The sequence below is a fragment of the Perissodus microlepis genome, chromosome 9 (genome assembly GCF_051167445.1).
Source record: "Perissodus microlepis isolate ML-2025 ecotype Zambia chromosome 9, ASM5116744v1, whole genome shotgun sequence".
Lineage (NCBI taxonomy): Eukaryota > Metazoa > Chordata > Actinopteri > Cichliformes > Cichlidae > Perissodus > Perissodus microlepis.
Genome location: NC_140469.1, coordinates 24,895,671 through 24,920,438, shown reverse-complemented (window position 1 = coordinate 24,920,438; position 24,768 = coordinate 24,895,671). Strand labels below are relative to the sequence as shown.

General features: G+C 37.5%; 1 protein-coding gene across 2 annotated transcripts in view; it reads left to right on the top strand.

The window, feature by feature from the left end:
* Positions 1-24,768, top strand: part of LOC146380587 (cadherin-18) — a 186,547-nt gene that overhangs the window by 145,425 nt on the left and 16,354 nt on the right. For both annotated transcript variants that reach the window (XM_084939783.1, XM_084939782.1), the window contains exons 5-10: positions 2,983-3,150; positions 4,182-4,369; positions 5,015-5,268; positions 15,226-15,362; positions 18,186-18,307; positions 20,794-20,911. In XM_084939783.1, the coding sequence (XP_084795909.1) occupies positions 2,983-3,150; positions 4,182-4,369; positions 5,015-5,268; positions 15,226-15,362; positions 18,186-18,307; positions 20,794-20,911 (987 nt within the window). The remainder of the gene's footprint in view (positions 1-2,982; positions 3,151-4,181; positions 4,370-5,014; positions 5,269-15,225; positions 15,363-18,185; positions 18,308-20,793; positions 20,912-24,768) is intronic.

Sequence of the window (24,768 nt, the reverse complement as noted above, 5' to 3'; positions counted from 1 at the left end):
CCAGATTTTTTTTTTTTTTTTTTTTTTTTTTTTACCTGATTTTTGTTTCTGAGAGAAATGAGATCCACATAGGAGGACATTCGTTTTAAATTTCAGTAGAACAGTGGCAGTATAATGTCCTCGTAACTGGATATCAGGCCCTTGTGGAACAAAATGTATTATTTTGGTCTAGACATCCCAAAATGTGATGTCCACATATGTTGACGCCAGGTCCTAGGAGGTTAAAGCTTGCATTAAGATTACACAGTCACATTGGGGGAAATCCTGGATGCCTTTTTTAGTAAATTCCTTTTCCTCATAAAGCCTGCCTTTATATTTAGATAGTACTTGTCCACTCTGGTCTTGATATTTAAAGTGTGGCAAGGCTTTTGTTGATTCACTACTAATGAATCCCAGTTCACTAGCACTCTGTGGGACTTCAGCCACTGCTCTGTGTGACAGGTGATGTTTAACCTAAGATCCCCTGGATCTTAATACTATTGGCTGCCTTACTCCTTGACCCACTTTTAATGATTATTCAGCCTGAGGCAAGTGGATTAGTTTCTGTCTATAGTCCAGGAGAAAAGAAAGAGGAAAATGGCCCATCGTATAACTCAGGTATATAGCTGCCTCTTTTGGGGAATTTTGGAAATCATAGCCCTGCCTTAATTCACTTAACTCAATTTTTTTTAAATGCTGAGTTTAGAACACAAATCAGATGGTGATAACTTACTTGGACCCTAACCAGGATCAAGGTTTACCATTCACATTAATGACACGTTTTTGTGAAAGTGTGATATAGTCTGCATTTTTAATACTTTGTATGGCACAACAGAAAATGCCACAAATGATGATGCCACAAAAACTGTAAACCTTAAACCTGACTATGAAAAGTCAGTCTGTGATTGGAGTTTGTCTTTAGTAATTTTGTGTGACTATACATTATTACATTAACTTCTCCTGATATCCAAATAGCACCTAAGCTGCTTCTTCTTCACGCTGTTCACCCATTCACACGTCAACATCACTCTTTTTAGAAAGCGGTATAAAATCAGCTTTCAGACATTGTGTAGCAGCGAATAATCAAATGTAAAATGCTGTATTTTCCTCCACTTCATTAAAGAGCTATAGCATCACACACCTGCAGCAACAGCATCTATACTGTCCCCATATTGCAATAGGTGCTGTGAGCATTTTATGAACATAACACAGGAGTAGTAATTTCTTTTATTATTTTAATATTCTGACTTTCCATTGTGATCTTATGTAGCCTTATTACATCCCTCTCTCTCTATAGCAAATTGCTTCACTGCTTCAGACTCACAGTTTCTGCAGTGAAATCATTCTGAACAAAACTCCCACTCAGGATGAATCCAATGGCACTAGAGTTACATTTTTAATTTCAGCTAAATCCAAATATTGTTTCCCCTGGAGAATCATCACATTTTTTTCCTCTACCATATCAAGTGGATTATTGCAGATAGTTTAGTTTTGCTGCTTAAAAGCAGCTTGCTTGCAGTAGTGGCACGGCTGGATGCATGAAATTGATCTAACCACTCTGTGAATTTAAAAAAAAAAAAAAAAAAAAAGGGGGGGGGGGGGCAACAGACAGACAGTTGACCCAGTAATGAAAACAATTCACTATACTGTGACACAGCCCCCATCCCACTGCTCACATATCACAGTTTAACCCCTGTTAAATCGTCCAAATGCAAGTGTTTTACATCAAATATAATAATATCTAAACTTAGTCTTCCTATGATAGAAATACAATACTGTAATTCTCTTTTGTGAGTTCAAGTTTGAAGATAACTGTAAAGAAGGTGACCTTATAATAGAGCAAAATTAAGATACAAAAGGGATGTTTTTTAAATGGGCTCATGAAGTTGATTTGATTTTTTGTAGAATGTAAGCAGCAGGTGTGGGACACACAACCCCCTTATGTCAGGGCAACTTCATATAGAAATGAATAAAATAGCCAAACAATGAGAAAAACGTGGATTTATCATGCAACACAGTTGATGGGAAACCTGTAAAAAGCCAGTTTAGGTTTTTCCGAGACCTTAGAAATGCCTCGATTAATTCTCTCATGTTGATTGTTGAATCACAACAGGAATCGACAGCAGCAATGTGGATTTCACCCTGTGATCAACACCAACCTGCAGGTGTCACTGCACTGCACCGGGACAACCCCTGTGAATTATGGCAGGGTTCAGAAGTTCAAAAGAACACGAGTTCAGTGGTTGCCAGAGGGTCTCTGCTGTGGGGAAAAGCACAATTTACAATCAACGCTCATGTAACAGAACATATTAGATCAGGCTCCATGTGCTGCTGTGGTTTCAGGAACAAAGATGGCGAATTAAGCCCCGAGCACAGATATAGACATACACGCACACAAAGCTATATAGGCTAACAAATAAGATACAGTTGCAGTCAAACACACACACAAACACATTCCCATGAACCTATTACATTCAATAAATCACCTACTAATGGCAACACAGGAAGCTAATACTGCTTCCATCTTTTTAGCTTGTTATTGTGCTGTGATTCACCTGTGCACAGTTTCTAATAGTGGGAAGAGTTCTGGTCATATATCACCGAGTTAGCATTGTGAAAGTTCATGGCAGTGTTTGCTGTGTTATTGTAGTAATAAATGTGACAAATTGGGTCCCCCAGAAAGTTGCATTCTGCCTTAATCCAAGGTTGCATAGTCATTTCTTATAACATAATGAATAACCTTGACAGTGAGAGGTGAGGAAAATCAAAGATAAAGAGGCGCGGTATTATAGTGTTAGCCTTTAAGAAGAATAGTGACACAGCGCTGTGTCAGTGGTACTAAAGAGGTGTTGGTAAGAAAAAAATATAGCAATGTAACAGTGAAAAAAGTATATTCTGTCTGTTCTCTAGATAACATGTTTTTTATTTATTAGTTTTTAACTGCAAAGTTATTAACCTAGTTTATGTTTTGTGTTTATTTTTTCCCTCTCAAATGTTGCACAGGAATCATCAGGACTGCCTTAGCTAACATGGATCGAGAAGCCAGGGAACATTACACTGTTGTCATCCAAGCCAAAGACATGGCAGGTCAAGTTGGAGGCCTCTCTGGTTCCACCACCATCAACATCACACTGACAGATGTCAATGACAACCCGCCCAAGTTTCCCCAGAGTATGTACAATGCACCTGAAGATGATGTTTGACCTAACAAAGTTTAGTACTATTTTAAGGGGCATTATAGTAAATTATTATGCTGCAGAACTGACCTCCTCCAATTGCATTTGTGCTGGAATATCATGCAATTCCGTTTAGGAGATTGGATGGCAGCGCATTTTAACCTGGCAAACTAGCCACAAGGTGAATGTACAGTAGTTAAATAACCAGTGCCAATGTTGACATCTTAGTTTGCTTATCTGAATACATTAGCTTCTGCTGCATTGCATGACCATGCAGGCTTGGCCTTGGGCAGAACACTTACAACACACCTGCCTGAGGCAGTTACAATAAAGAGGCATTTATAAGAGGAAGTTTCCACTGTATTTTAAGTGTGTTACGTTAAAGGGAAGGCGTTTCTAAAAGTCCTAATGCGTTTGCACAGGAAACATGGGGCTGTTTTTCTGCAGCATATATTGTCATTTCATACTGTAAATTTCACCAACTCAGCAGTCAGCTGTGATGAATGGTACTTGTTTTGTAACTGTGTATCCTCACATTGGAGTCAAATTTTCCATAATTAGCTGTTTAAATTAAATGAGCATTTCATCAAAACCCTGTGTTTTGCAGTCTGAATTTTCTCAATTATAATGATAAATTTAAGTAATGACAAAGTTGTGATTCTTTGTCTTTGGAAGTGCCTCATCAAGTATAATCCCCCTCGGCTCTGAGTTTTTTCCATTTGTGCTGCAATGAAAAAAAAAAACTATTTCAAGACCATCAACATTTTCTGAATAATCATCTGCCTCTGAGTTTGATGTGCTCCACTGCAGCGCTATCAACCTAAGTTTCTCATTTAATGACAATTGAAACACAGCAAAATATTTTTAATTACATTCCCCGAGGAACAAGTGGTTACACATTAGAATTGCTTAGCTAAGGCCTTTTAGGAGAATACTCAGACAAGTGTATGAGGCAGAGGAGGCAGATTATGTGTTTAAAATTGTTCTGCTGTCTCTAAATGGATACGTATCAATGTTTATCCACAGAAAACTACCAGCTCTACGTTCCTGAATCAGCTCAAGTAGGGAAACCTGTAGGAAAGATCAAAGCCAATGATGAGGACCTTGGCGTCAATGCGGACATTCGGTACAGCATCATCAATTCGGAGGGGGCCAACATGTTCTCAATTTCTGCAGACAGAGACACGAGGGAAGGAATCATCAGCCTAAAAAAGGTAAGTGCATTCTCACTTTAGTGCTTGGAACATTTGCTTAAAATGTCGTTGGAACATAGACCATTAGGATAAAATCCTTATATCACAGATCTATCACATGCAGTGTTGTAATAGCATATAGGGACAATTGATTTATGCACTAATTTCACCACAAAGTACACACAGTTGTGTTTGTGGAGTTGGTCCAGAAAGCGTGTTGTTGTTTGGAATTAATGGGTCAGCTTTAGGATTTTTTAAAGTGGGCTTGTACTATTTACCAGCAGGTAAATGAAGCTGTTATATGAATCTCTTCAAAACCACTAGATGGTTATTTTACCCAGCAGAAAACAACCAACTGAGGAAGCAATAAACTAGAAACTCCTTTGGTCTGTGAGGTAAAATAATCCCTTCTGCTATAACAGTCTCACTTTCTTGATAGAAATGATGGCAAGATTAAGCCATAATACTTTAGTCTCTTTTTATGTGGCTAAAAACTGGGGGCACGCCTACTCCCATACACACTAGGCCCTGACCACAGATATAAATTCCTCACTACCCCGTTTTAAAAAACGAAAAAAAAAGAAAAAGAAATAGTGGGTGCGATTAAATTAATTGTACTATGAGCATGCTAATCATGTGGCCCCTGTGGGGCTTTTTCCCCAACAGCCTCTGAACTTCGAGAGGAAGAAGACCTACACGCTCAACATCGAGGGGGTGAATACACATGTGGATCCTCGTTTTTCCTATCTTGGCTCTTTCAAAGACACTGCCACCCTTAAAATTACAGTTGGGGATGTGGACGAAGCCCCTGTGTTTTCTATGGATTATTATATCATGGATGTTTATGAAAACTCACCAAGTGGCACGGAGGTGGGGGCTGTAACAGCTCGAGATCCTGACAGCAGGAACAGTCATGTCAGGTGAGATACTCTTATTACATTTACCAACATATACAATCTGCTGTAAGAATTATAGACATTTCAGAAGAAGGGAAGTACTTAAACACTGGATAGTTGTGAAGTCATTTAAAGTTTTTTATATTTTGTTTTTATTTTTAATCTACATCTGTCTTCCAGCTACTTGGCACCTACAGTAACTATATTAGTTTAGTTGACTTTTAGACTTTAGTTAGACTTTTTTTCAGTTTGCCAAGCAAAATCAGCTGGGAATAAAGCATAACAAGTGATGTAGCCCATGGATAGTATCTTTAAGCACCACGTGTGAAATGTTAAAAACTGCGCATTATTTAGAAGACTTACAGTCCGTAAGTCTCGAGCAACCCCTCATTTAATCATATCTTTTGGGAAAATTGGAAATAAGTGGAGTTATGTATCATAACATGTATAGTGTAAACATCCAAGGTACACAGTACATAAGGCAAAAGCAGAGTTTTTACAATTCTGAGCTTGAAAGTCAATATTTGGTATGACCACCCTTATTCTTCAATAGAGTCTGCTGAACTATTAGCCAGGCTTTCTTTTAATGTATTTAAGTAGTCTTGAGGAATAGTTATCTAACACTGTTAAAGGACATTTCAAAGCTTTTCTCTGGAATTTGGTTGCCTTTTATTCCATTCTATGTTGAGATTTGGGCTCTGGGGAGACTCCATGGTCAATAGTGTTCTATTGATATTTATTTTATATTTATTTTTGCATCCAGATATGCTTTTACTGTGCTAGTATTGTGTTTGGGATCATTGTCATGCTAAAAAATGAAACTATTACCATTGTCAGATGCTCTGCAGATGGTATTCCATGGTGGATCCAAATCTGATGGTACTTCTCTGTGTCAAAATTCCATCAATTCACCACTGTCTGAAATGCACCCCCAAATCATGACAGATCCCCCACTATGTTTTACACATGGCCTCAGACACTCACTATTATAGTCTCCTGACTCCCTCTGTATATATTAATAGTTTGAACCAAAATTTTCAAATTTGCATTCATCACCCCATAAGACCCATTGGTGGGATTTCTGGTGTAGTTTAGTGTAATCTGGCACACCCCAGCCTTTTCTCCCTGTTTCCCTTTAGTAACAATCAAGACCTCAAGACCATATCTGATTTAACCTGATATCATGACAAAGCGTGTAATAGATGCGCTGGTCCACCGTGTCCATTTCACGCTTTAGCTCTCCAAAACTTGAAATGTACACGCGTGCAGAAGTTGCAGTAACAGCTGAGGGGAATATTTTATTTCAAGCCAGCATGAAAATAATCATGGGGAGAACATTTAAGCAGAAATTATTAACACATTTACATGTGCATACATGTTAGTCGCATAGCGTAATCAATTCTGATGATTAAGGACCCTGGTATGCATTTAATATTTTTTTTTGCTCACTACTGACTTCCTGGCTTTGAATATATCATCTCCCCGTGCTTGTAATTTCAGCATGTGTGTCCATTTGACGGTTTGGAGAGGCAAAGCGTCAAATGGACACAGTGGACCAGCTTGTTTATTACACATTTTGCTGTGATACTGAGTCATATGATGAGGTTTCAGTAAACAGTACGTGGATCATCTTCAGGGGCAGATGCGTCTCTCATGTCCTGTGTAAAAATAAACAAATAAAAGAAAATAAGCAAAGAGTGAAAAAGCTACCAGTGTCCAAAAAAGGCCTTGGAAGACCTTTAGAAAGCCTGGAGAACTATCACTCAATGCCACTTTAAAAATGCAAGAATGTCTGTCTCTTTCCAAGAAAATTATAATTTCTCTATGTTCTTTATATTCTCAGTGTCTAAAGGGTTTTTCCATGGTGCTGTACAACATCATGTTTTATAGATGCCCTGCAACATTTCAAATAGACTCTTGTCTTATCCTGATACTAGAATTGTAGATAAACACAAACACAAAAAACAACTGCAGTGTAGATTGTGAGCCTAGTGAATCTGAATTTTTTGGCATCAGACGGCTGGTTATTTTGTCTCTACGCTTATGAAGTAACCTGAGGCAATGCAACTGCTTAGCACATTTGTATGCACTATAAACACATGGTTTTGTACTGTTGAAAGAAGATTGGTATTAGCCTTAGGCAGTGGACTAATCCTAGGTTGTCTCTCTGAACAGGTATCTCATTTCATGACATTACACTCAAGCAACTGTCCTGCTTGTAATCATTTGAATTCTCTTTATAGCCTTGATGTAAATGGCGGACCAGCTGTAAACATGATACTCCTCTTCAGATGAAGTATTGCTGTTATATCAATAAGAAGCAATCCTATATTGCTGTTAACCTCTTATGCCGTGGACCACAGAGCAATGGTTTTTTTTAAACAGCAGCATGGCACTTCACATTTTTGGGTGATACTACATATAGTGTGAATAGTAGGTGACCAAGAAAATTACATTATTATTCAAAGATTATGAGTTAAAATGGGGGCATGGATGCAGACAAGGTACGATACACAAAACCCAGTTCTTAATGACAATTTTATTTAGTTATTAACACTAAAATACTCTAAAACCACATAAACTGACTGTAGCAAAGTCTAGAGACAGTATAGGACACACATTTTAACAAACTAAAGATCTGAGACTGGTACATGACAAGGCATGCTCCAGAGGTTTGTAAGAGAGTTGCAGTTAAGGATGTATGGGAAAAGCTGTGTCAGCCATTATCAGCATCAGCTGGACTCAAACTGGAACATATTGGCTCATGAAGTGCAAAAGAAAAAAAATGTGGACTGACACTGAAGGTTTATTTTCATTAGTACATACCCTAAGGTGATATAAAGGGGTTACATGGGGGGGAATATATATACCCAGAACTCTGAATTGTAATCTCTCCCAGTAATTTGTTTATCCAGGGCATCATGCAGTGCCTAAAGACTCTTCCATTAATGCTGGAGCCTGATGGGAGCTGCAGTGGGGCATGTCATAAGCACAAGATTGTTTAGGTTCTTGATACTGTACTGTTGCAGCAGCAAACAGTTACAGTAAGCCACTGGTTGAATTCATCTATCTGCTAGTCACCTCCTACGCAGCTTAAGCAAACGAAAGTTGTGACCTCAAATGTTGAAGTATGTCACAGCTTTCCCCGAAGCAGAAGCAAATTTTATCAGTCAACATCGATTTGACCTTTAACTTCAACAAATTAAAATACATGTTCCTTTTTGCAGGCATTTTAGGCCCAGTTGGTGTATGATGCTTCCTGAATCTCACAGCAGCAAACATCTCTGTTTAATATTAAGGTCCTTTAACCATGGAGAGCTTTATTTATTTATTTTTTCATTTAACATAGCAAGGTTTTTAGGGTGTGTGGTTTTTAAAGTTTGACTAATAGAAGAGTAGAAACTTGGGCACAAGAAGAGTCTTATTTGCACATTGGTCAGGGTGTCACACTCCAACAGCTACTGAAGGAGCAGTCTAGCAAATAACCAGCAGGAGAATTTCAGTAAATGTACAGCTGCAGGTGTGCAGTTGATGTCTATAAGGTGTCCCATGGAAATGGGTGGAGGTGGTGAAGGCCACAGATATTAATACACACCTTTTTTTTTCTGCATGACAGTGACCAATTGCAAGTGTACTTTCCATTTCCATATCCATTGTGGCCGGCTTCAAATGATGCTCAATGCATCAACTTCAAGGACAAAGCTAATGAAAACTTTTACTCATGCTATAACAACTGTAAACATGAGCCAAAGACTTTATTATGTATTTTTATTACTCCACAGTAGCCACATTATGCTTCAGACTTATTTATATCTACATACATCCTGGGATCTATTTTTCCGTCTAAAATTAATCAAAGGGGCAAAATGTCTGGAATGAGTCCACTGCTGAGCAAAGAAAGCCACAAATCGTTTGTCCATCTCCTTATTTTTACTACTCACTTGCTTGGATGGTAATTTGAAAAGGAATTTATGATGTTTATACACTATCAAAAACAAGCTGTTCTTCCATTAAGGACAGTGTCCCTTTAAAAACCTTCTCACTGGCTGGTCCTAGCAAATGAAAGACTTGAAAAGCAGGTGGCCAAGTTGTGACAATATTAGATATAAATACACACTGACATCATACACCCAAGAGTAGAAAAAACTGTCAGAAGCAAGAAATTACGTGCACTGACTCTAATCACATCAATAACATGACAGAAATACGAATATGAAAGAAAACACTAAAATCACAACAGGTTTACTTCTGACATTTTCATGGCATGCATTTTTATTTATTCCTTCTAATTAACTCTAATTAACTGCAATGAAATGTGCACATACCGGAGCGTTTACATACACGTAAATTCAATAAGTTACTGCTCCCTAAAAGGCACTTACAATGTGGAAATGCTTAAACCCCAAGCCCATCAGTCTTCATCCACTTATCCAGTTCAGGGTCATGGTTGGGCTGAAGCTGCTGTAGGGCATGGCACTGGATACACCCTGGACTGGTCACCAATCACTCTCACATTCACAACTACGGCCAGTTTAGAATAATCATTTAACCTAACAGTCATGTCTGTGGGAGAAAGCTGGAGTACCTGGAGAGAATCCACCCAGACACTGGGAGGATGTGCAAATGTCCCTTCTTGCTTTGAGACATATATCCAAACCACTAGATTAGTCTGCTGCCCAAACCTCAAGTCATTATTATTATTATTATTATTATTATTGTTGTTGTTTTAATCTAACCTTTCTATATTTATATATAGAAAGCATATATTTACTATGTACAGTATTGTTACTCCACATTGTCTGCTCTCTCTAACTCTCACTCACCTTAGTTTTAGGTTGGCATGTCTCTGTTAGTGAGACTTTTGTTATATTACAATCAAAACCTATTGTTGGCAGTTATAACCACTTTTACTAAGTGGACAGTTGGCCCATGGCATTGTATCACAACTGTTCTGTAGTTGCCAATACTGAAACAATTCGAAATATTTTTGTTGCTTTTAATAATGCAGAACCCAAAAGTTAAGAAATGGAGGGTGGAGGTTTAAAAATACAGGATTTTTCCTTTCATACTCTGCCTGAATGCTTCCTGTGTTGACTTAGATGGAGCACCAGAGATGTTGCTATAATTGTGAGTGCAAGGTACATGACAGCTGCCGCCCTGCTAATGTGCTGCTCAAGCTACACCGTCTATTTAGGCAGGCTGTGTTCTTCATACCTTTGAAACTTCACTCAGAATTTTAATGCCAGAAAGGTTATTTAATTTAGAAACAGTCTGGATTTCTTTCCATTTTATTAAGTCTATGTTGGGATTTTTCTGCTTCTTTTCCAGCAAAGATGAATTACCAGTCAGAACTTTTTTTTGGAATAATATCATAACCAACTGTATGCAGAGGTTTGTTTGCGTTACCTGGCATTGTATCCGGAGCTTAACATAATATATGAAATATATTATATGATTCAGCTCATTAATCATTATTCTGCCTTATTTTTCACATCTAGACCAAAGCAAACAGGTCAAGATTAATCAAACCAAGACTAATTAATCAACTGTTTGGCATTTGTGTTGTCACAGACAAAGTAAAGGTTTCACGAATTTAAAAGTACGCAATCATTAGTCTTTACTTTTCTCCTTGTTCAGATTTCACAAGTCTACATATAAATGATGGTTTATGGTTTAAAATACCAAAAATAATCAAGTCCAGGTTTGAAGAGGATTTTCAAAGCTATGAAGCTGGTCTATTGTAGAAAAGAAACTATATATATTTTTAAACTTACATTTTGGAGTTGGTTTCAAACAGCATTATGGTTTTAATTGGGATACTAAATTCCTTTTCACATTGGAGTGGTAAAAAAAAGAAGTATTTCCCTCTGTCCATTATTCTATTCATTTTTCAAAGTTTCTTTTGGATAATACTATCACTTGCTGTATTGGTGTCAGTCGCACCACACAGATATGACACCCGTTAACTTAATCAGCCATAAAACTCCCTATCACAGCATCTCTAATTATGTCTGTTTTGCATGAGGTGAGCTTCGTCGTCCTTGATGAATGTTGTACAGTTTGAAATGTCTGGAAAACAGGGTGAAGATTTGTTTTTCTGATTCATGTATTAATCTTGACAAGCTGTGAAAGATTTGTAGTAAAACAAAAAGGTAATCTACATATGAAAGACTTTTCCTTGCGTTCCTTGAGGAATTCCTGGTCCATTCTCGCAGTACATTACTTGCGCTGTTCATCACGTAAAGAAGAAGGCAGCAAGAAGTATTCTGATAACATCCACTTGAACACTGAAAGCTAAACAAGTGTGCCTCTGCTTCTTGTGTCTGCATCAGAATGTAAAATTCAGCAGTGTTTGCCTCTCTTTGATCATCAGAAGTCTGCCCATGCATGCGATGAAATAAATATGTGATTGAAGTGACATTTGAAATGTTGGGAAATGGTTTGAAATTGACATCTGAATAATCAAATGAGTTTTCCAGAGGTCTTTACCTCTGATTGCTCTTATACATTATCATATTTATTAGGAATAGTTTTGAAATGTTTTTTGGCCTAGTTACCATTACTCACAGCACAGATCCCCATCTTCAGCCAGTATTAACTGACTGCATCAATTGTAGTATCAAACAGACTCATTAAAGTAAGACGGGAAACAGTGAAATACCACTAAAATCTACCATTATAATTATTATAGTGTTTTACCATTTTTAAACACTGTGTATAAATTAAAATCTTAGGTTAAATGAGTAGTTAAACGATTGGCAGTTTATATTAAAAAAAAAAATAGAACAAAACATATTTTTAGTGTTGTGCATTGTGTACGTTTCACTGTGGTTATCTGACATGCCATCAAACAATATGCTTTTCTTCTGAAGACCTTTACTTTTACAGCTGAAAGGATGTCATGCTCTTATGAGCCTGAAAATTAAATAAATCATGACAACATTACTACTGCAGGTTCCAGGAACACAGGCAATCTGAGCTCAAATATTCAATAAATGCAGTCCTGGTATCAGTAAACCCACTGCATTTCTACCTCTCATGTCGATTGAAAATTGTCGACTTAAGGGTATATTGCACAGGAGAATGAATGCTGGATCAAAGGTATAAATAGGTCATTAAGAGATAAATTAGGGAATACGTAGTCAATGCTCACTTTGTGCTTGAACTCTTGAGAAGCACTGGAGCTCATTTCTGCTTTGTATTCCACAGACTCCTTTGCATTCAGTTTGATAACACTGTTGCTAGAAAGCCATTACAAGAGTGTAAACATTGCCAGGAGAACACTGCCTTTTGTTATTATTAAATATTGAAGATAATTGCTCTTGACTTAGAAATGTGTATTTTCAGAACATTCTGTCAAGACCTAAAGTCCATTTAAAAGCTGTAGGGATTATTCTATTCATGTGCTTTAGTGGAGGTACCAGGCTTTGAAAATCACAGGAGCATAAATATGTCTCCTTTGGCTCATGCTGCCTCGGCACTTCAGTCACGTCAGTGTGTCAGTTTGTTCTTGTTGTGCTTTACTAAATCTTATTAATTCAGGATTTTGTTTTACTTTTTTTTTTTGGTTTTTTGAAACATAAAATGGACATAAACAAAAACAAATATTTGTTGCATAGTTTTTCGACTCTGGCTTGGTAGACTTTAAGCCAGGGTCAAAACACAATGCCCTTGCATAATATCCTGAGGCTTCTATAACTTGGTACTGAAAAGGATACTAAAAGAATTATATACAAAGATGCAGCAGGGATAGACTCCACACCCTGGTGATTTTGAATTGGATAACCAGAAAATAGATGGATGGATTGGTGTACGCTTGACCAGTATTGCTCAGTGATGGTGGTTGCGTATTGTCATCTGTGGGTCTAAAGGAGCTTCCAAGAGTTTTGTTTTGTTTTTTTTAATCTCCTAATCACATTATCAAGATTGTGTTGGAAAAATGCTGCAAACTTGAGGAACCAACTTTAAAAGAGTTTATTTATATCATCTTATTTTAGTTATTTTTTGTATGACCAGAGGAATTCCATCAGGCGTGGTAACAATTAATTAAAATTTTGCCGATCTCCTCTTTACGAAATGTCTGTTCCTTGTGCAACTCTGGACCGCTTCACATTTTCCTGCAGATTTTAGATTTTTCTAGCCACTTACCCTTGTGCATTTGCAATTTCACCTCAATGAGCAAACAGTGTGTGAGACTAACCCCTTAATGTCACAATTCTAGAATAATCACTGGTAATAAAAGCTCCAGGACTCTGACACCAGACTTGTTTCTTTTCTTGTTTTTCTTTTTTATTTGTTTTCCATGAATGAATGTGGAGGCCAAGCCTAAAGGTGGCACACAAGGTCAGGAACTGACCATGAGCATCATTATTTCTTCCAAATACAGAGTTGTGCACAGGGAATTCATCCCCTGAGGTCAGATTGTTAAAACAGGGTACAGCTGTAATGTCCTAAGGCATCTGGGAAGAGCAAAACATGCGGTGTGGGCCATTGTTTACCATAGCAGAAGGCAATGAAAATACAAGAGCTTTTCAGCCTTGCCGAAACAATCTTTCCATGCCACCTGCTGTACTCACCAGATTAGCCTCCCTGCGAGTTTGTCCTCTTCCTCAATATGGCATTAAAGTTGAAGCATTGCTGTCTTGTCACATTGGGTGAGATCCAGCAAGCTTCTCAAATGTGCAAGTGGTCAGGACAGGACTAAATAAGAATTATCTAAAAGTAGCAGCGGCACAGAGAATGGTAAAGGGATGGAAAACAAGACTACCTATTAAAAACAGATGCAGTTTTGATTTTTGTGATTTTACCTCATATATTTTTGTTTTGTTTTAATGTCTCTTACGGGCCATTTAAATTTATGCAATTTAGGTAAGTTAAGTAAATACTTAAAGTTTTAAAATTCTTTATTATACATTAAAAGTATTTTACACACAAAATAGGAAACGAAGAACAAAATTAGTACAGAATGGCACTTTTAGAGATTTTAGGTCGTTGATAAACACGTTGCTGTGGCGTAGTGTTAATGAAATACTGAAATGTCCAGTTAGATTAGTGTTTAAGAAATTTGTGTTTATTTCTTTATGCTTTGCTTCCAAGACTTTCTTGTAATGTTTGTAATTTTTTAAAGTGATCTTGACCAATAGTTCTCTAGGCTCAAGAAATAGGAAAAGGCTTTCCAAAAAAACAAGGGAAACAGGAAGAATAGACTGAGGTAGGCCAAATTACACAGGAACTGACAGCAGGTTTAGAAGTTTTTGGTTTGAATTTTCATGATACACAGAGATAAGGACAGAGGCTCAACAGTGACCTCCTTATACACGGGAGAGGTTCGGTCATGGTTTGGGCCTGCCTTTCAGCCTGTGATGTTGGGGGTCTTGTCAGAATTGATGGAATCAATGAAAACATATACTTTCAGATTTTGATCTTCCATGCAAAACCATCTGGTAGGATTTGACTGGCAATGGTGTCATTTCTCAACACAACAATGGTTCTAAACAAACATACCTGGATAGAAAAAAACGAACAAGCATGAAATATAAAGGTGGTCGTACCAAATATTTACTTCAAGCTTGGTAGAACTGGGAGACTTGTAGAATTGGACAAACTCTGGGTTTTGCCTTATTCAATGTATTTCTATGTATGAATGCACAATAAATAAATTGCTGCTCTTATTCACCTTTTTACTGGCAAAATAAAAGAAGTGAGGGGTGCGTTCAGACTTTTGGCCATGTGAAGAGTGATTGTCATTTATGCTCAAGTCTGTTTAGCACTAAATGGATTATTTAGCTTTTGAATTTCCTAGAATACAGTAAGATATTAGCATTTCAAAAACTTTATGACATCTCAATGTAAAGAACAGTGTGTAGATATCCTTATCCTGACAACACTGACATCTCTAACAGAGGGTTTCGCTGTGGGTTTGTACTGCACATTCCAAATGTATACATAACATCAAATACAATCTTGTTTTTCTTTCAATAGATACTTCTTGGACAGAAAAGAGGAAGGTATAAATTATTTCAGAGTCGACGAATACAGTGGAGTTATATATACAACACTGCCCCTGGACAGGGAAGATATGCCTTGGCACAACATCACTGTTATGGCCTCGGAGGTTGGTAGGTATCCAGGTTGCTTTCCGTATACAAAATGTTTACAAGAGTAAGTAAATGCAATGCCACTGGTACATCTGTTTACTCTTATGTGAATGTTCATGAGTGGGTAGTGGTGATACCAGCTGTATTTTGCTATGCTTCATCTTAACAAAGCTTATATGAAGTAACAACTTGCCTTTTCTTGTAGCCCTACAATTTCAGGTAGTTAATTAAAGTTTAATTTTACACTTATAGTATTTAACAAAGTGGATTTTTTTTGTTTTATAAATCCATAAAAATTAAATGTACTGTTTGTTAAAGGTAAATAAGCAAATTGGGAGATGCACTGCACATAATGAACTGAACAGTCATAAGCACTTGAAAATGCTGTAATGCATTCGGTTGAAAGAGGGACTCAAGAGATTGATCAATCTTTCCACTCTTGTTTTGTTTTGCCTCAAGCTAATAAGAAACATTATAAATCAGAATCGCATTCAAATTATGGTTGAGTTCTGTGCCATGACAGCAAGATGATTCAAAAAGCAGAAATTACAAAATAGGTGTGTGCTGTAGTTCTACCCCGAGTTTGTTTTTTTCTTAAATGCTCTCCCACCAGATAACAAGACACCCTGCGGGGATCATATACTCAGACAGAGGGTAAAATTGGAGTCCAAATCAATATCACCAAAATAAAAGGTTCCAAAAGGAATGAATCTGCACTGAACAGCTTCCATTTATCTACTGAGCAAAAAATGTATGTAGATAATCGTATTTGAAGATGCATCAGTACAGTGTATGTTAATGGACACTTTCATTGCTGCAGATTTGTAGCAGTTATTTAATTTTCTATATTAAATGTTTGGAATACAAACAAAAACACATTATGTACTATAATTTTGTCAATACTTGTTCTATCCAGTTCTTCGATTGAAAACTAGTTAATAAAATCATATTATGGCTCACAGGTGTACCAACTTCTAAATATATAAAAAATTATATTCCTCTTATTTTGACATACAGACCATAAATGTGTGTTATTTGAGCTATGCTGCAAAAATCAAATGTAATTTGAATGGTAAATTAAAAAGGGAAAATTATTTTTCTAATCATTATTAAGAAAACTGCTTAAAGTCAAGTAATTAAAGTTTTGTAGTTAACCAAAAAAGGTGTGCAGTCTGTGGACTGTTTATATTTTATCCACGTTTAACTCAATGCACCAAGATGCCTAAATGGGATTATTAACAGCAATACAAAAATAATCAACAGATTTAAACAGTCCAGTGTAAGTAATGGAATTAACAGTCTGAAGACTTGAGAAAACAACAGTGAAGGATAATATTTGCATATTGATTAGAATGTGGAGTATAATTTTTTCTTATAATTAACTAAAAAAATCGAATTAGTCTCAATTGTTTCAGTGTCCTTTCCTGCAGTGAAAATTAATTAAATCAATACATGCCCCTCTAACTCCAACTGCTATCAGGTAACTTGGATAATTTGTAATCACAATTAGGCAAATCTCTTGCCAGGCGAGTGGGATTCTGAATGCTAATGTTTCTTTTAACTTCTCTTTAGTATTCAAGGATACAGTTACATGCCAAGACACTGTCAAAAGGCAGAATGATAAATTTTTACCTCTTTGAATGAGCAAGGACACAGTGTCATCGAGACAAAGCACCAAACAGTTCACTGTGAACCATCCTGTAGAGATTTTATCCTGAAAAGGCGTGGGAATAGATGGACTGTCCAAACTGAGAAAGTGAATTAGAGGATGAACGTATGATAAAATAACATTTTAGTGTTTGGGGGTTTAAATTGGTAGTTTATGGTGGAAATATTGTCTTGGAATACCATTGGTGCAAAGTCAAATCTTCAATAGGTGGTGAAAAAAATGTAAGTAAAGTAAGTAAAGATGTAGGAGCATTCATTTAAATCAAAGACATGAATACCTGCGTTAACTGTGTGTGTGTGTGTGTGTGTGTGTGTGTGTGTGTGTGTGTGTGTATGTATGTATGTATGTATGTATGTATATATATATATATACACACACACACACACACACACACACACACACACATATATATGTATTATTTTTTTTCTTTCACTGAAGGTTCTGCTGAGGAAGCATGCTATTTTTCAGCACTGTTCTGGTAACACTCATAATGTAAAACATACTCGCACCTGGAAGCTACAAAACAACTCTTCTGTCAGTGACAGAGGAGCTGCAGGCTGCTGAGGTTAACTAGATTGCTCAAGGGCCCTTGCTGTGGGGCCAGAGAAAAATTACATGTGACCTGTATACTCCCAGTCATAAGAGTAGCTCAATCTGCCATTTTCAGACACTTGCATTATAACAGTACATTTAGCCCTGCTTTTTTTTTTTTTTTTTTTTGCTTAGTACTGATGCTGTTTCAGGTGGTCTTCGTAGGTCATAAAAGCCTTTTTCTTAGACAATTTTGCACTCTTGGACCTGTAACATCCTGTAAATACTAATGTTCTTCACATTACACAGATAATAAAAAAATGTTTCACTAAATTGAGTTTAAAAATTAACCATTGAGTATATTTTTTAATCTTTCAAAGTGAATATTTTACATGTAAGATGGGTTATGTATTATAACCAAGAACTACAACTGAAAAAAAAAATGCCATGATTATATAAATTTTAATAAACAAAGTTGATCAGTGCTTTTATAATGACAAACCGACAGACAAAACCCATAAACACTCTAACAGGAAGAGCACACCATGCCCTAGTTTGAAATGTTGAATGTTTCACTTTTCTATTAAGGTTCACGCTTGGCTTTTATCTTTTTTGTCTCTTTTTCTTTTCTTTCTCTGCTTCAGACAATCCCAGCCTTCTCAGTCACGTTCCTGTAACTGTTCAGGTCCTCGATGTGAATGACAATCCGCCAGAAATAGCAACAGATGAGGAAGTTATTGTCTGTGAGAGCTCAAGACCGGGACAAGTAAGTGTCGGGGACTCGCCTAGAAAAACACAAAAACACCTATTTCCGTTTTTTGGTTTTTTTTCCTCTTAATCTCTGACTTCAAACATTAAAACATTCCTTCAAGTCAAAAACACCTCAGAAGTAAAGTGTTGAGCGCTGTCCATTAAGCACAGTCATTTCCCTGACTACATGAATTCTGCACCGAACTGTTGTTTCCCTCAGCAGTTCGGGTTGCTCACCGAGAGCTGAGCAATAAGAGACTGCGAAGGCACTGGAGAGAGCTGCTTAATCATCCCTCATTCAAAATGAGTATCTCAGCAGCAAACCATGACAGCTCTAAATCGAAGCTCATTCCAATTTGCGCTCAGTAGTCTTTGATTCATTCAAATTAAGAAGGTTTTTTGAGATACAGCGCGATCAGCAGCATGGAAAATGGCTGAAAGGCTGGTTCGGCAAAGGATGATGAAGTAAAGACTAGGAAGACACAACTAAATACATTTTTAATAGTTTTGAGCTGTTGGAAGAAAAGTTTGAAGAAAAGTTCGAATGAAAGTTTGTATTAAATTTGTATTAAGGTTACATTGTTGCCTGAGGGTTCTTGGCTCAGGGGATTAACTGGTAAGTATTATAATGCACTGAATGAGACAGCAGGATACCACTATTCAGAAGACAATGCATTTAAAAACTGAGCTTCTCATTAATGTTTTAGAATATGTTTGTATTTCTTTTTAATACCACAGCAATTAGATTCTTTTCTTTTTCATTTGTTGGAAGATGACAATCAAAATTTTGACACAATACCTCTTGCCAATAAAGAAGTAACGTTTTTTCACACCTATATTTAGTTATATATATGTTATATTTAGTGGTACACTGTAAATGGTTGGGAACTGGTTCTTATATAGCTCTTTTTTACTAACTGAGCACTTTTTTTGCCTTTTACGGTGCATTTAAGTTCAAGCAGATTTTTTTAAAGCTTGAGGTGTCCCATGGTTAAAATTAAAAAATGAGTTACTGTTACAGCAATACTGGCCAATTGCTAAAGGAGTAAAAATACTTGACTTTTGTATAAGTGACCTCGTGTGTTTAACACATTTATTAGACCAATAACAAAACACAAATATTTTAGAAACATGTTGAAAATTAAAAATTACATTCAGCTACTAAGACACTTGTTTTCTGTTTAGGGATTATAGCAATAATAATTGAAAAAGTAATAATGTTCTTTACTATTTTTTGGCTTTTTTTGTAAAACTGTATATTTGAAAATCCATGAATGGCAACAATAACTACATCTTAGCATTAGAAATGTAATTTAAATTAAAGAGCTTCCACATACTGGCGGATTAATCATTACATAAACATGAAGCACGAGTTTAGTAATTAGCAGTACTTTTAATTTAGTGCAGCTGTGGCATAAACCTTACATTAGGTGGTGGTTAAGCAGTGTACATGAACAACTTTTAGAAAAGCAGGGATGATAACACTTTTCAAGATGGGCTGTTTAGTTTTATAGGTGACTCTTTCAATGCAACAAATTCAGTATGAATTCTCACTTCAGCAGTCACTGGGCTGTTCTGGTGTATAATTTGACATTGTGTGACATGTAGGATTTATTTATTTATTTACACTAAACTAATTTACTAATTAGATCAAAGATCACTGGACATGTTCAACCCAAAAGATGCCTACAATAAGAGCTGATTGTCACTATCTGCCAAACAATGGATTAATGGAAGACAAATTTGCACCCGCTATCAAACCATGCAGACATTTTCATGCTGACAGCAAATTGTATAGCTCCATCTTGTTTGCAAACATCCCACTGAGTTTTAAGAATGATCGTTTTAGCATGTGTCTTTTTTCCCACACTGATTAAAATGACAACAATTAGAACTTAGCTTTTGAGCCCTTAGAAGAAAGAGAGCTCTGCTCCACTCAGCCACTCTGTCAAGCATGACATCCACATAAGTACAAATAGACACAAAGGACAGAGGCTTGAGCAAGCACACCAGGAGAAGAAGAAAAAAATGCCCCTAATCTCACATTTAAACTTTTTCTCGGTGACAGAGGGTATCAGGTCATTGTTTTCTCTCCTCACAATCTCTCCTCGCTCTCACTGTGTCTTTTACCAATTAAGCGTAGTAATCTGACAGAAGTGGCAGTAAGGTTGCCCCGAGAGCACGTCTTTCATTGTTAGATTCCAGCTCCCCCTTGCACAAGCCAAAAGCTCTCAGATGCAAGTGTCACAACTAGATAGTCTCCTTCGAGCACCGCACACAAGTAAAGAAAAAATAGTTACATGAGCATTTGGCTGTAGGTCAGAGGCACTCTTGACTGTGACTAATTATGATCATCAAATCACAAGACATGCTAGAGAAACTAAATCAGCTCCTTGTCCTATGTGCAATCAGAGTTAGTGTTTCAAAGCGGTGTGGCAGATAATTAAATGTTGCAGGTGTCGTCTCTGGAACGTGATTTATCCTTTGTCTTGTGAACAACAGGTGATCCAGACTGTCACAGCAGTGGATAAGGATGACTTTGCCAACGGACAGCGGTTTTCCTTTGCTTCACCAAGCCAGCTACCAGTTAATCCCAACTTTACCCTTAAGGACAATGAAGGTAATCAAAGTGATCAATATGTTTGTTTGCATTCCTTATGAGTTTTGCACTCTGCCTACAGAGATATCCTCATTGCTCACGCTTCGAGATCCAATAAGCTGCACTGATATTCCTGCACCTTGGAGGTGCAATAAAAATATTCTCTCTGTCAGCTGGGTATGGTAAGCATCTGAAGACTCAAATGCTGCCAGTAGTACCCACTGTGAGTCAGGTTTGCATGAAACATAAGCATCATAGAGGGTTGGCATGTTTGAGCATTGTGTTGTCAAATGGATTACCTGCTCAGGCACTCTCTTTCCACCTCCTGTGTGCATTATTTTGTTCCAGCCCAGGGCCAACAGTGGGTGTTACCATGGCAACAATTTCGGTCTTAGGGGAATACCTAGCCCTGGGTTGGTCTGCAATCACAGGGCTTTTAAAAGCTCTCAGCCTGAAGATCTCACAGTTTCCCACTGAGAAGAGGAGTTCACAGCACTCCAGAAGAATCTCTGAGCCAGAGAGGGGCATAAAAACAGAGAGGAAGGTAGTATGAGAGAGATCAAAAAAATCAATGTGATAACCAGAGATGAGTCTGTTTAGCCCTTGGTCCAGTTACTTCCCACCACAAGAATTCCCTTGCCTACTTCAACTACATTAAAGTGCAGAGGGAAGTTTTGCTGCATTCATGTAAGTGGCACTCAAAGACATCCCTCACTCCCTGCCCACCTCCACACCTAAGGGGTACATAAATCAAACAGGGCAAAGATCGACTTTAGCACTGCTCCAAAAACATTTCAGTGGATACACAGTATAAGTAGTTAATTTGGCTCCTGTTTTTTTTAGCAGTTTTACACATGACATGCATACAGAGCAGCTCTGCAGTCAGCTATTGAACCTCCAGATAGTGGTGTGGTGCAAGAGTTTTTCAGAGGAAGCCAGAAAGTTTGAGTTTGCTATAAATCCTACAACTGTTTTAGATATGTCGGGGTGTGTGTGTGTGTGTGTGTGTGTGTGACTGTCCTGGAAAAACACTTGTTAAATATAGTTCTTATTTTTGTCACTTTAAAGGGTATGAAGACATACACCTCCACTGTCACAAAAACATCTCTTGCTGATTTGCCATATGCTGTGTTGAAGTGACCATATTTAGCATTTTTGGGTTTTACCTTAGGGTGTTACATTCCTTTTTTGTGCACATTAAAAGCCTGCCAGGTAATAAAGCCCAAAGTTTTCGGCAAAGGGAGAAAGCAGTGCAGACAAACTGCCTGCAAGGCTTCATTAGGAGTATATAAATTTCTTCCTCCAAATGTTGTGAGCAAACAAGTTTTCCTGGCTTCACTCTTGGCATCTGAGTTACTGAAACGCGCAGTGGATTAATTTTATTTTTGATGGCACTCTGTAGTGTTGGCACCTTGTGCAGTTAATGTGGTTAAAGTATAAGCTGAAATTTTATGCCCATACCTAAACAAAATTGAAAGAAAGTGATCTAGAACTACAACAGTACTATATAGGTTCTGCTTTGGGCCATGTTGCTTCTCTCTACAGAGTTTTATGACATGGGCCAGTTCCTGTTTGGAACAAAGGATTAAACTTAGCTCTTGGAGTTGTACTAAACATGCACTGATTACAAAATGTTCTTGGCTGATTTCAAATATACTCTGAGTGTGACTTGCCTATACCAATTTCTAAGAAACAGTAACTGACAGCATATATGAACAAAACTCAACTTCTTCTCTGTGGAAACTTTTTCATAACAAAGACATTATTAAAATTAACAATTTCCCCCAAACTCCAGTAACTTACAGGATCTTCTCTCACTCTCACAACTGACAATATATTGTTATCCTACTGAAAAGCAACATAAATAAGGATCTGAAAATGAATTGCTGTACACCTGCCTTCACCTCATGTATTTTACCTTACCAATCAAAAGCAGGTGCATCAGATTTATACAACAAAACTAATGTCAGATTCTGTCACACATCATTTTCCAATATGTTCAGGGCTCGCAAAATTTCAAAATCCCTGGTAGCCCTTCGGGCAGGGACTCTTCAGTTTTTGGTAGCCCGAATAAAAAAGAGAGCAATTTTTTGATTGATGTTTTGTTTCCTGTTTTGTTTCCTTTACAATATTATACTTTAATGTATAATATTGTAAAGGAAACAAAACATTAATCAAAAAATTGTTGAAAAACAAATTACAACATTGTATAAAAATTACAATCATCAACTCAGATACTTGGTTCTAATTGAACAGAAATTTCTATGAACTTGTAAGAACTGTGTAGGACATGAATCAGTCTGTGTCAGATCCTGAATTTGAAATTTCCACTGAAGTCACGGGTAAGAGGCAAGTGGGACCAAGATCGAGGCCATTTGCTTTTTGAAGTTTGCAAAGACTGCTAAATTTTGCCAGTGGTAGTTCACTCTTTGCAACGTAGTACGCTGTTTTAAACTGATTTTCAGGTTTATTTTTAGTATGTTATTTGCAATTGGTGTTTGTTCTGGGAAAGATATTGCAGACTGAGCAATAATGCATTTCTTGCATTTCTCATGGGTTCTAATGGGGGCCTTTCTTAAAATGACTGGTCCCAGTAACAAAGGCGCTTGTTGACTCAGAAATCGAGGGAAAACCAACAACACACCCGGCAGAACATCATGTTATTTACACGGGTGCACATAAGTGGTCCGCATGTGCGCATTCGCTGTCAAAATAAAAGACGCGCACCAGATAAGAAGTTGCAACGCGCGTTTGCGTCCATAAAAAAGGCACTGTTTTTGTCCGCTAGAGTGGGATTTTCACGGCACATTCCACACCACATCTCTGTGCGTTCATCATTTGTTTGAAGCCAGCTCACCTCCTGCAACCACTTTTCCGAGAATACGCGCTTCTTTTGTGGTTCGGACTCCTTCTGACATTTCTTTGGAGGTGGGGGAACACCAAAGTAATTGCTTAAAGGAGCTTGCTTCTTCGACATCTTTAAGAGTTCTAAACAAATGTCTGTCCTCCTCCAGAAAATCTTATGTACACAAACACGGGTTGCAACTTCTTATCTTGTGCGCGTTTTTTATTTTGACAGCGAATGCGCACCTGCGGACCACTTATGTGCAGCCCTGGTTATTTAGCTCGTCATATTGCAGCCACAGAAATTCTTTTGTCCATGAAACCATAAAGCTGCACTTTCTTTTTGCCTTATAGTCTGATTTGTCATAACTTTTCCGTTTTGTGGTAAGCTTTTCTTTGGCTGTCACTTCTTCACCCTGACCTGTCTTATTTGACTCAGCAGAACTAAAATATATATCCTGCTGCTTTTACACACACACTCACATAACGCTCAGCGATTCTCTGCGCGATCAACCTCTCACATGTTTAAGCTTGCTGCGGGAGATTTCACTTGTCATGTTTGCATAGTAAGCTAACGATTGATAAGACGATGTCAGAGGAATTGGTGCGCAAATTATCGTCACTCACCAATCAGTACTGTCGCTCTCTATACACAGTTCGCAAAGTGAAAGCAAAAAACAAGCGCAAATTCAAACGCGATTTCAATATGTCACATATTGACAGTGGCTCACCGATGCCAATGACATAATTACCCAGCTACATTTCCGAAAGAATGCAAAAGCATTGACATATATTTTTTCTTCCTACGATAGCCCGACGGGCAGGGCAGAGATAGATTTTGGTAGCCCGACTGGAAAAATCGCTAGCCCCGGGACGTCGGGCTAGCGATTTTGCGAGCTCTGATGTTTATAACTTCACCAGGTAACAGGACATTGACCCCTTTCTCTTCACTTTTATTCTTAGTGCTTCAAAGCTAAGTTCTTCTCTTGACTCTAGAATTTTTATTCATGGCATCTTTCATCTTTTACTGTTCG